At 39.7% G+C, this 11,892-nt stretch overlaps 1 protein-coding gene across 4 annotated transcripts in view; it reads left to right on the top strand.

Moving 5' to 3' along the window:
- Positions 1-498: 498 nt before the first annotated feature.
- The window catches only part of LOC115411458 (NACHT, LRR and PYD domains-containing protein 12-like), a 28,564-nt gene continuing 17,170 nt past the window's right edge, over positions 499-11,892 (top strand). The window contains exons 1-8 of one of the 4 annotated variants that reach the window (XM_030123589.1): positions 499-699; positions 2,518-2,695; positions 4,792-4,902; positions 5,668-5,751; positions 7,009-7,125; positions 7,356-7,591; positions 9,152-10,910; positions 11,023-11,199. In XM_030123589.1, the coding sequence (XP_029979449.1) occupies positions 2,625-2,695; positions 4,792-4,902; positions 5,668-5,751; positions 7,009-7,125; positions 7,356-7,591; positions 9,152-10,910; positions 11,023-11,199 (2,555 nt within the window). In that variant the 5' untranslated portion in view covers positions 499-699; positions 2,518-2,624. Of the gene's footprint in view, positions 700-2,517; positions 2,696-4,791; positions 4,903-5,667; positions 5,752-7,008; positions 7,126-7,355; positions 7,592-9,148; positions 10,911-11,022; positions 11,200-11,892 lie in introns of all 4 variants that reach the window. The other 3 variants (XM_030123587.1, XM_030123586.1, XM_030123590.1) reach the window with 3 other exon arrangements.

Here is an 11,892-nt window from a genome sequence, read left to right as displayed (position 1 = left end):
AAACGCTGTACTTTAAAGTTACATCACCTGTTGCCGGGCAGATTATGGTTGAACACAGATGAGTCCTCTCACCTGGTTCAAACGTCGATGTAAGACTCTTAAATGTAACTGCACGGTCCAGAACCTTGGAACCCGAATGTAGACGGTGCACAGGGGTCCTACAGGTGGAATACCACCGACTGCGGAGCTCTGGCATTAGTCCAGTGGTTCCAGCCTTTTCTTACTCCTGACCCACTGGAACATCACAAATTTCTGTCGACCCCAGACATTCAAAACAGAGACATTTTATTTGGCTAAAATTAATCTGTTTTTGATCCTGTAATAGTTTGCTGTACTATGTTGCAAATAAACATTAATTTTAGGCAACGTTTAGGCTGTATAATGTCAGTTTTTATTAGTAAGTTTTCATTTTTATCACTTACTAGAAATTTCAGGTGACCCCACATGGGGTCCAGACCCTAAGGTTGAAAAACACTGATATAAAAGATAATAAACACCGAATAGTGCTGTTGAGGTTTGACGTCTGATCCATTAAACCAGAGTGTGATCACATGACCTCGTAAATCAGCTGGTTAATGTTTACAGACGTCGTACGCTTCAGTTCAGTGTCAGTACAGAGGAGGAAGAGGAGGAAGAGGAGGAAGAGGACACGTCTACGAGGACGCCGTCCAGGTCCAGGACACAGTCTACCAACTCCAGGTGAGAAAGTCAACCCTAACCCTGTGGGCTTCAGCTGTTTCAGCTTCTGCACTGGTTTCATCTGAAGTCCGTACAGTTGAGTCTGATCCAAGGACATGAAACTGGACACAAAGCTCCAGATGAAGCACAACTCAGATCAGCACTACATGGAAGTCGATCTGTTTCATCAGATCTGAAATTAGAAAAGACACTGAATTTTTTTTGCACTGAAATTAAGTATCTGAATTTTTTCGGCATCACATGACCGACCTAGTGTAACTCGATTGGCTGTCAGTTTGACTTCATATAGAATCATTGTTTTTCCTCGGTGTCCTGGATGTGTGATCGGAATTTTTTGCGTCTGAATGTTTTGCATCTGATTTTTTTTATCCTAAATTTATGAACATAGTAAAATTGAGAGACAAAAAAATCCAGACACTTAATTTCAGTGAATTAAAATTCAGTGCTAGACATTCAGTGGCTTTTATAATTCAAAATCTGATGAGACAGATTTATTCCATATCCAGGTATTTTTATTTTAATAATCTGAACACCTGGATCATATTTACTGATGTACTGATGTTCTTTTTAGGTTCTGGACTTCTAGATTCTATTAAATGTCATCAGTGTCAGATCTGATGTTTATTTGCTTCACGTTGTGTATTTTTATGTGTTGGATGAGTTTCATAACTTCAGCCTGGTACTTAAATGTCATTTCTGTTAAATATGAGCTAATGTTCACTTTTATTGGACATGTTACAGCCTGGCTTCATGGTTTTTCTCTGCAGTCAGACTCAGTTGTTTACGTGAGTGTTTTTAGTCGAAACAAAACTGCTGCCACTGTCAGATTGTTTTATGATCCCTGTGTTGGAATGTCGTCAGGTCACATTTCATTTTTTTCAGACTGATGTGAATCAGCTGATCTGTGTTTACATGTCAGATGAACAGACTGAAGGCAGTAGTACTACACTGTAAAAAAAAATAAATCTGTAATTTAACAGAATTTTCACTGTTTATTTGACAGATTTTTCCTGTATTTTTCAGATACAGGAAAATATCAATGAAATGACAAAAACAGACTGTGATTTTACATGTCAAATGGAAAAGAACAGGAAAAAACTGTAACTGTGAAGAACCATAAAATTTACATTTTTTAAAAGAATTTTTTTCTTTTTTCACAGAAAAATACAGTTCAAATACATTTGCAAATGTATTGTAATTTCACAAATATTTCTTTTCTATTTATGAGATTAAACTGTTAATTTAAAGTTTAATACTGTCAAAAAAATAAAATAAAATAAAACCAGATAAAATTACTGACAGTTAACGGTAACAGAAGTATTTGTTCTGTCAGTTGAACCAGACTTGTTTGTTCATTGACAAATATCTTGTGTAATTACAGGAGGTTTCACAACAAAAATGTTGAATAAATGTATTTTTGTGAATGTATAACATGTATAAGCACTGATAAACTGTCCAAATACAGTTTTTATCAGTGGATTGGACAACTGAGTCTCACTGAAAATTATTTATATATATATTTATAGGGAATTGGATTGTTTTAATACATGAAAATATTCTTTATTAAACATTAAAAAGTTAAAAAAAAAAAAAAAAAGAAGCAAAATCTCATGTAAAGTTAGGGCAAAAAACTGTGTTTGAATTATGGAAAATTATCGTATTTTTATGAGATGGTTATTTTCTGTTATTTAACAGTATTTTTTCAGCACCCCTGCTGCCAGAATAATACTGTTTTTTTTACGTTTTTTAATTTTTAATTTTTTTTTTTACAGTGTACAGAGAGTACTAACACTCATGTACATGTACTGCATTCAACAGCTGATTCATACGTCATCAGGATAACCAGTCTGATCACATGACGCCATAAAACACTCAGACTAAAGGTTAAATCTTCATAAAACACAGACTTTCAGCTGTGAGTGAAGATGGAGGAAGATGAAGATGTTGGACGTACGGAGACGCTTCTGGAGCTGCGACAAAAACCTGGAGACACCAGGTAGGAAGTGCAACACACAACAGGAAACACTGAGCATCATCAGTTTAACAACCACAAACACACAACAACAACAACAACAACAACAACAACAACAACATTTAACACTGAATACAGCAGTGTTTTTCAACCTTAGGGAAGGGTTGGGGGTCAGTGGGTGTTATAAAGGTGTACAAGAAGGTGGTATGTGTAGTATGCATATGTATGTGTGTGTGTATATATGTGTGTGTGTGTATGTATATGTGTGTACAGATCTGTGTATGAATATGTATTTACTTATGTTATTGTATTATGTGTTTATATAAATCATATTATATTTGTTCATAATAATATAAAGCCATAAACCAAGTTATTTCATAATAAGTATCAGTCATATTATAGTATATACTCTAGATCTGATTAGACTAGGAAGGTTATTATTATTATTAATTATAGAAGGAGAAGGGGTGGAGTTTATAAGTTGTACTTCTCACTCCTTTTTCGAACATGTATTATATGTCTTAGGGTCGGGACCCCACGTAGGGTCACCTGAAATTTCTAGTGACTGATAAAAAAAATATATAAAAACTTAAAACTTACCTATAAAAATGTACATTATACAGCCTAAATTTCATCTAAAATTAACATTTATTTGCAACATATAATAGCAAACTAGTACATGATCAAAAACAAATTAATTTTAGCAAAAAAAAAAAAAAAAACAGTCTCCGTTTTGAATGTCTGGGGTAAATTGGGATCACAAGCCCAAAAAAAAAAAAAAAAAAAAGGTTGAAAAACACTGGTTTAAACCCTTTGAACACTGGTCTCAGATGTTTGTGGCACAAGATTTGATCAGTTTGAGAACGAACAGACTGTACCAACCAACTGAAACAGGGGATGGGAACAGGGAATGCAGTGTTTTTCAACCTTGGGGTGTCAAACCCACTGTAAATAATATCCACATAAACATATATTTTTAATAGACCATCCACACATCCACTCACTGTAGAAAAACTCCAGTTTACACTCTGTACATATCACACTGTTAATCCAGTGTAAATCTCAGCCCATTGTTGTCTGTGTCTCCAGTGGACGGTTCATCTGTATCGTGTCCAGGTCCTCATGTTGTTCTGGGTTCATGTCTGAACTGTATGTTGTGACCACTGTAAAAACTGAAGCCAATTTCCTTATATGTGTTCACACGGCCAATAAAACGGATTCTGATTCTGAGACTAAAGTTGGGAGAAAGCAGCAGAGTCCTGTCTGGGATTTATTTGAATACGACCACAGAGAAGAAGAGAAAAGAGACCACTGAACTACAACTGAACTACAACTGAACTACAACTGAACTACAACTGAACTACAACTGAACTACAACTGAACTACAACTAAAACTAAACTACAACTAAACTAAAACCAAAACTAAACTAAAACTAAACTAAAACCAAAACTAAACTAAAACTAAGCATTTAGAAAAAAAAAAAAAAAAGAAAGAAAACTAATAAAAACTAGCAAACCTGCTCTAAACACTAATTAAAATGAACTGAATTAGAGAAAAAAAGTCCAAACTAAATGAAACTAAACTATGATGAAACATCTGAAACTATTAGAACCTTTGGTGTTGACGTGGTCTTCAGTTTACCGGCTGACAGACTGTGAGCTGTTGTTGTCCAGCGTCATCTGTTACAAAAATGTCAATCATCTTCTTCTCTGAAACTACATTTCTGATTGACTTCAAACTTGGTCTACAGCTTCTGTATGATGATGGCAACAAAAGTTAGTGAAATTATTTGGATCTGGATCTGATTCTGGATTTGGTGCCACTTTGAAAAATGTTCCCATTCTAACAGATAGGAAGTGGATTGATCCAATAAATCAGTATCAATGATATCAAGTGTGAATTTGAATTTTTTACAGATCTGATTGAATATGAGCAAAACATGGACTATTTCTGTAATAGAATAAATACACAGAACTGGGGGAGAATAAATGGATCTGGATACATTTACCAAAGCTTTGAATTTGGACGCTAAGATACAGGGACACTGGTCCGATTTTTTCTGTTTGTATCTGAAACCACTGATGTTTGAGGAGGTTTAATGTTCATGATGTGTTCACAGACACAGACCAGAGTCTGTGATGTCCATGAGGACTGACCGGTCCAGACATGAGCCTCCGGACTTCAGACCTGAACCTGGACCAGGATCAGGACCTGGACTTGGACCATCCCGGTAAGAGGTCTGACCAAACCAGGTTGACTCACAGGACCTGGTCTGTAGGTTCTTTATGTCCATAATGTGTTTTTAAAATGAAAATGACATAAAAGAAGTAAAAGATAAAACAAGACAAATAATAGAGAGAACACAAGCCAAAATGAAGAGAAAGATTTGTACTTTTTGTTTTTATTCATATCTGGTAGGATAAGTTGTAAATGGGTATTATCATATTAGTGTATAAAGGAAAAAGGATGTGTGATATTATTATTATTATTATTATTATTATTATATTGACAGGAGTACATTAGTTTTTATTTCTTCCTACTCCTTTTCGAGCAAGTGTAATTTCATTTCATTTGTTTTATTCATCTAATTTTCTTATTATTTTTATTTATTTATTTATTTTTGTTTGTTTGTTTGTTTGCTTATCAGTCATTTATGTACCAGTACTTATATTTTGTAGGTTGATTTTTCTTTTGGTTTCACTGTCTACATGTTCAAAAGAAAGATTTCATTCATTCATTCACAAAACATCCACAATTAATTTTTTGGGCTCTTCTGTTTTTTTCTTATAGTGGATAATTTTTTGGGCTGTTGCACCTCTGGGCCACCGTACAGATCAGATCTACAAAGACACAAAATATTTAGTAACAGGCAGAATATTGTTCAAATTACACTTCTCTGTAGACATTTGAGGTTATTCATTTCACCATCAGATTCACGTTTGTATCTGAAACCACTGATGTTTGAGGAGGTTTAATGTTCATGATGTGTTCACAGACACAGACCAGAGTCTGTGACGTCCATGAGGACTCACCGGTCCAGACATGAGCCTCCGGACTTCAAACCTGAACCTGAACCCATGTATGTCTGTCTGTCTGTCTACCTACCTACCTATCCATCTGTAGACCGAAATCCAAAACCAGACAACGAGTCCAAACATGAGAGCAGAGAACAAACAGAGGAACCAAAGTCCAAAATCCAAAACCTGTAACAAATATGAGCGAGCACAGAGCTACATGGAATCCAAACTGTGGAACAATGACAACAAGAAGCAACGACAAACTGTAGGAGAACATGAAGGATGGGGTCAAATCTGTAGACAGGTGGACAACGAGACACTGATGCAACAGATCAGCTGATCTGAAAGGAGGGAAGAACTGAAGTACCACAAAGAAGGACTAACACAAACACATAACAGACATGACCTTAGACACAATGTGAAGATGTGACAGCACACACACACACACACACACACACACATACACACACACACACACATACACACACACACACAGCACCTAGCATTAGCATTCAGGATGGGAATCGATAAGAATTGAACGATTCCAATTCCATTATTGATTTTGCTTATCGATCCGATTCCTTATCAATTCTCATTGGGTGAAGGAATAAAAGAGTACAAACAGGTGTGTTTGCATGAACTGTCTTTTATATTTCCATCTGCACAGAAAATAGAACATATACAGTATGAACAAATAATAAAAACAGACGACATTTGGCCTGGTTTGGGGGGGGGGGGCAGTGACAGTGAAACTCCAGACTCTTTACTAATTCCTCTGTTGCTGCATTTCCACTACGTGGAACCGGTTCGACTCGGCTCGTCTCCTGTTGTTGTGCTCCTCATTTCCTTCCAGGACTGGGGACCAGATACTAAAACGTGATGTAAACACTGCAGACCACTGATTGGTCAGAGTCGTCTCTGTGCCCCGCCCTTTTATATAAAACAGATGCAGAAGTTTCCAGTAAATCTGTCAGTAGGTGAATCCACATGATGACAGTCTGTAAAACTACACCATGGTTTGTCCAGGAGGTTCAGACGCAAACATTCAGCAGGAGTTTGACCAGACAACAGGCAACCAGTGAGTTTATCAGCAACTGTGAGCAGATGACACAAAAGTAACATGTTGCATCGCTATGACGACCAGGTACTGGAAAGTGGGTAGTATCCTGGAATGGAAACAGTCTTCAGGAATAGGACCTGATACCAGACTGAGCCAGGTCGAGCCGGTTCCCTGTAGTGGAAACATGGCATATATGATGGACCGGACATTATTGAACATCAAATCATCAGATGCAAAACCACGTCTGTTTTCTGTGCAGGTTCAGATCAGTGTCTCCAGTGTCCGAGGGTCTGTCTATAAAGAGCAGCTCGTCCATGGACGAACCGGAACACTTCACAAATGAACCTGGAACTTCAGACACACCGAGTCCTAGACGGTTAGTGCCTTGAGTTCACATTAGATGGTTGTTCATCTGTTGTGGTATCAGGTTGTCCTGCTTCAGTGACTGCAGGTCAAATGGACTGATTTGTCAAATTAAAACTCAGGACATGTCATCAAGTTGTCGTGTTGCATTTTAAAACATTTTGGTTTGGTGCATCTGATGAACTGTTTGTTGTTCAGTCACTGCTGATGTTGTGTTTTGAAAGAATGTATTGATATCCACAGAGACAGGAAGAGGACTCATGGTCCTGAGGTGGACCCAGAGTCCTGTCGTTTGTGTCAGAAGGTCCTGGGTGATCCAGTCTGGACCAGCTGTGGACACGGGTTCTGCAGACAGTGCATCACTTCATACTGGGACTGGTTGGGTTCATCAGGAGACTCATCCTGTCCCCAGTGTGAAGAACCATCCAGAACCAGAACCAGAACCAGAGGTGGACCACAGATGGACAGCACTGTACAAGGTAAGACTGGACATGAGTCTGGACGTCAGTGGATCTGAAATTATAATCATCCAAATACAGAAAGACCTGTCTTTCATATTGTACAACCTTATAATATGTTTATTAGGGTGGTCCAAAAAAACGTTTTTCAGATTCTCTGGATTCGAACCCTGCATTTGGTTCCATATCTGGCCAAATTACTTCGGCCCAAATTTGATGCAAATTCATTAATATTCAGAGGTGTCCCAGACAGGTGCAGATGTCTGTATATACTCTAACAGAACTATCCAAATGAATAAGGCATAAGGCAGATTAGAAGAATTTGTATTTCATTCTCCAAATCAAACTGACACTCACATAAAAATGTTCCTTAGAAAGTCCAACAACCACTGTTGGTTTATTGAAATGACCAAAAATGTTCCTGTGTTCTTTGACAACTTGTTGCCAGCACTGTTTGTGATCTGCATTTGTTGTTCGGCTACAGTTGAAGACTGGAATAAGCTCCGCCCCTCTGTCAGTGACATCACTGACAGCTTTAGTGGAATGCCCAGTTTCCTCCTCCTTCTGAAAGTCTGCATCATCAGCCCAGTCTACTGGAGGAACTGTTCAGAATGTTTGTGGCAGATCCAAAGGTTCAAACAAACGCATGGTGCTGGTGGAGACAAAAGCCCTGATCTGCTTCCCTTCACAATCTGATGGATGAAGGACATCCCAACGCTTTAGAGGAACCAAAGAACCTGCATTTAACATCATGGTGTCCACCATCAGCTGCTTCTGCTCTGGTGTCACTCTGGAGTCACAGAATGGACCACAACCAGTTCTACACTCCAGTACCACAGATGTGGGCGGAGTTACTTCATCCATATATTTACTCCAGTACCACAGATGTGGGCGGAGTTACTTCATCCATATATTTACTCCAGTTCCACAGATGTGGGTGGAGTTACTTCATCCATATATTTACTCCAGTTCCACAGATGTGGGCGGAGTTACTTCATCCATATATTTACTCCAGTTCCACAGATGTGGGTGGAGTTACTTCATCCATATATTTACTCCAGTTCCACAGATGTGGGCGGAGTTACTTCATCCATATATTTACTCCAGTTCCACAGATGTGGGCGGAGTTACTTCATCCATATATTTACTCCAGTACCACAGATGTGGGCGGAGTTACTTCATCCATATATTTACTCCAGTACCACAGATGTGGGCGGAGTTACTTCATCCATATATTTCCAGCTGAATCCCTCAGACCTTGGTTCTGATAGTTCTGCTCTTCTCTTACAGCTCAGCTCGTCTGTGCTGAAAATGAACAATTAGTCCATTTACAGGAAACTTCCAGCAACTTGTGCAACCTCTGAAACATCTCCTTTTTCTTCCAATTTTTTTCCTAAATCATCTTTTGAATGCCTAAACCTAATGCAGGGTTCTAATGGAGGTGATTTGAAACTGTATTTTTTACCAGGATTGTTGGACCACCCTAGTGTTTATTTACAAAAACACAAGAACAGCATGTTAAAATGTAAAACATTCATTGTAGCTGGTTGTGTTTCATGCCTAATTTTCTGGTTTTAGAAGAACATAAGCTCATTCTGAGGAGCAGATGTGAACGTGTAGCTGAAGGAACCGATGAAACAGGAAGTGGAACCAGTCTAAACCAGATCTACACTGAGCTCTACATCACAGAGGGACAGAGTGAAGACGTTAATACCCAACATGTGGTGAGGACGCTGGAGACGGTTTATGAGAAGATCATCCACGGCAAACCCATCAGGTGTCAGGACATCTTCAAAGCCCCTCCAAGCCAGCAGAAACCCAGAGTGGTTCTGACCAACGGCGTGGCTGGAGTTGGAAAAACCTTCTCGGTGCTGAAGTTCACTCTGGACTGGGCCGAGGGTTTAGAAAACCAGGACGTCAGTCTGGTGGTTCTGCTGTCCTTCAGAGAGCTGAACCTGGTCTCAGATGAGCAGTACAGTCTGCTGACGCTGCTCCATGTTTTCCATCCAACATTACAGAAGGTCACAGCAGAGCAGATCACTGTCTGCAAACTTCTGTTCATCTTCGACGGCCTGGATGAAAGCAGACTGTCACTGGAATTTAACGACTCTGAGGTGGTTTCAGACGTCACACAGAAGAAACCAGTCAACGTCCTGTTGACCAACCTCATCAAGGGGAACCTGCTTCCATCAGCTCTCATCTGGATAACTTCCAGACCTGCAGCAGCCAATCAGATCCCTCCTTCATGTGTGGACAGGATAACAGAAGTCAGAGGATTCACCACTGATGAGCAGAAGGAGGAGTACTTCAAGAAGAGATCCACTGATGAAGATCTGTCCAAGACTATCATCTCATACATCAAGACTTCCAAAACACTCCACAACATGTGTCAAATTCCACTCTTCTGCTGGATCAGTTCTATGGTTCTGGAGCACATGTTGACTTCAGACCAGAGAGGAGATCTGCCCAAGACCCTGACCAACCTGTACTCACACTTCATCATGGTCCAGACAAAGAGGAAGAAGGAGAAGTATGAAAAAGGACATGAGACCGGACCAGAGGAGCTGACAGACGCTGACCGGGAAGTTCTTCTGAAGTTGGGTAGATTGGCATTTGAACAACTGATGGAAGGAAACATCATGTTCTATGACGAAGACCTGGAGCAGTGTGGTCTGGACGTCACAGAGGCCTTGGTTTACTCTGGAGTTTGTACAGAGATCTTCAAAACAGAGAGTGTGATGTTCCAGAAAACAGTCTACAGCTTTGTTCATCTGAGCATTCAGGAGTTTCTGGCTGCAGTCTACATCTACCACTGTTACACCAACAGGAACTATGAAGTACTGGAGGGGTTTCTGGAACAATGGGACCGTAATTCAACACTGGATGCCTTTTTGAAAAAAGCCATGGGAACGTCCCTGTCCAGTGAAAATGGTCACCCGGACTTGTTCATTCGTTTCCTTCATGGCCTCTGTCTGGAGTCCAACCAGAGAGTTTTAGAAGATCTACTGGGTCCAACAGAGATCAGTCCAAAAACAATACAGACAGTCATACACAACCTGAAGGAGATGAACACTGATGATATCTGTCCTGACAGAAGCATCAACATCTTCCACTGTTTGACGGAGATGAACGACCAAACGGTCCATCAGGAGATCCAAGAGTTCCTGAAGTCAGAGAACAGATCAGAGAAGGAACTGTCTGAGATCCAGTGTTCAGCTCTGGCCTACATGCTGCAGATGTCAGAGGCGGTTCTGGATGAGTTGGATCTGAAGAAGTACAACACATCAGATAAAGGACGACGGAGACTGATACCAGCCGTGAGGAACTGCAGAAAGGCTCAGTGAGTACTGATGTAAATATTAACACGTAGTAACATTATTTAACAGTTTGTGCAATCAGTGCCATTGTGTTGAATATTAAATTCTCTATTCCTGCTCTGCTTTGGTTTGTAGACTTTCTGGATGTGGACTCACAGAAGTTCACTGTGAAGTCCTGCTCAGAGCTCTGCAGTCCGATCCTTCTCATCTGACAGAACTCACCCTGAGTTATAACACTCACTTAAAAGATCCAGGAGTAAAGATACTGGCGACTGGACTGCAGAGTCCACAGTGTGTACTGGAGAAGTTAAGGTACAACATTCTGTTTCCATAAATTAGTTTTAAGATGGATTGATTCAGATCCAGTGATCTGGTGATATTATACATGAGGGATCAAAATTAGAGAACAATTCAGGATAACTTGATTTATTCATTGCTCAATATTTAAAGGTGTGGGAGACTTTCGTGACTAGTTTTTCCTCAGATCTGTCCGTCCTCAGTCATATCCTCAGTTTCATGAATCTGTTGGTCTGTCTGTCATTCCTCAGCTCAGTCTGTCATTACAGTGAACAGTTTCTTAGTTCCATCCACCACAAACAAACCATGTGTTTACAGACAGAGCTGGGAGCGAACTGAGCATCTGAGGAATTTTGTCGTGGTGGAGTAATTCCAGCTGCGACGTTGAACCGATTGTTCATTGAAGTTGTAAATATTATCCTGTCCAGTCTTTCATTTGTCTTTGGTGGATGGTCAGCCTTCCTGGTGGACTTGAATGAGTTTGTGACTTAGTAAAGATGTACCGTACTTTCTGGGCTACAAGTCCCACCTGACTATAAGCCACAGGTGTCCACGTTGTGACATGAGATATTTCCACAGACAGATGGTAAACAGACAGATGATTTAAATATTTATTTCCATCCCTTCACTGCTTTTTTCCAAACAGTGTCTGTACCACGGCAGTCAAACGTCAGGAACAGGCTGGTTCAAAACCCCAGAACAGTCGTT

The sequence above is a fragment of the Sphaeramia orbicularis genome, chromosome 20, assembly GCF_902148855.1.
Source record: "Sphaeramia orbicularis chromosome 20, fSphaOr1.1, whole genome shotgun sequence".
NCBI classification, from domain to species: Eukaryota; Metazoa; Chordata; class Actinopteri; order Kurtiformes; family Apogonidae; genus Sphaeramia; species Sphaeramia orbicularis.
The sequence above is the reverse complement of the archived record's forward strand: the minus strand, read 5'-3'. Positions and strand labels throughout refer to the sequence as shown.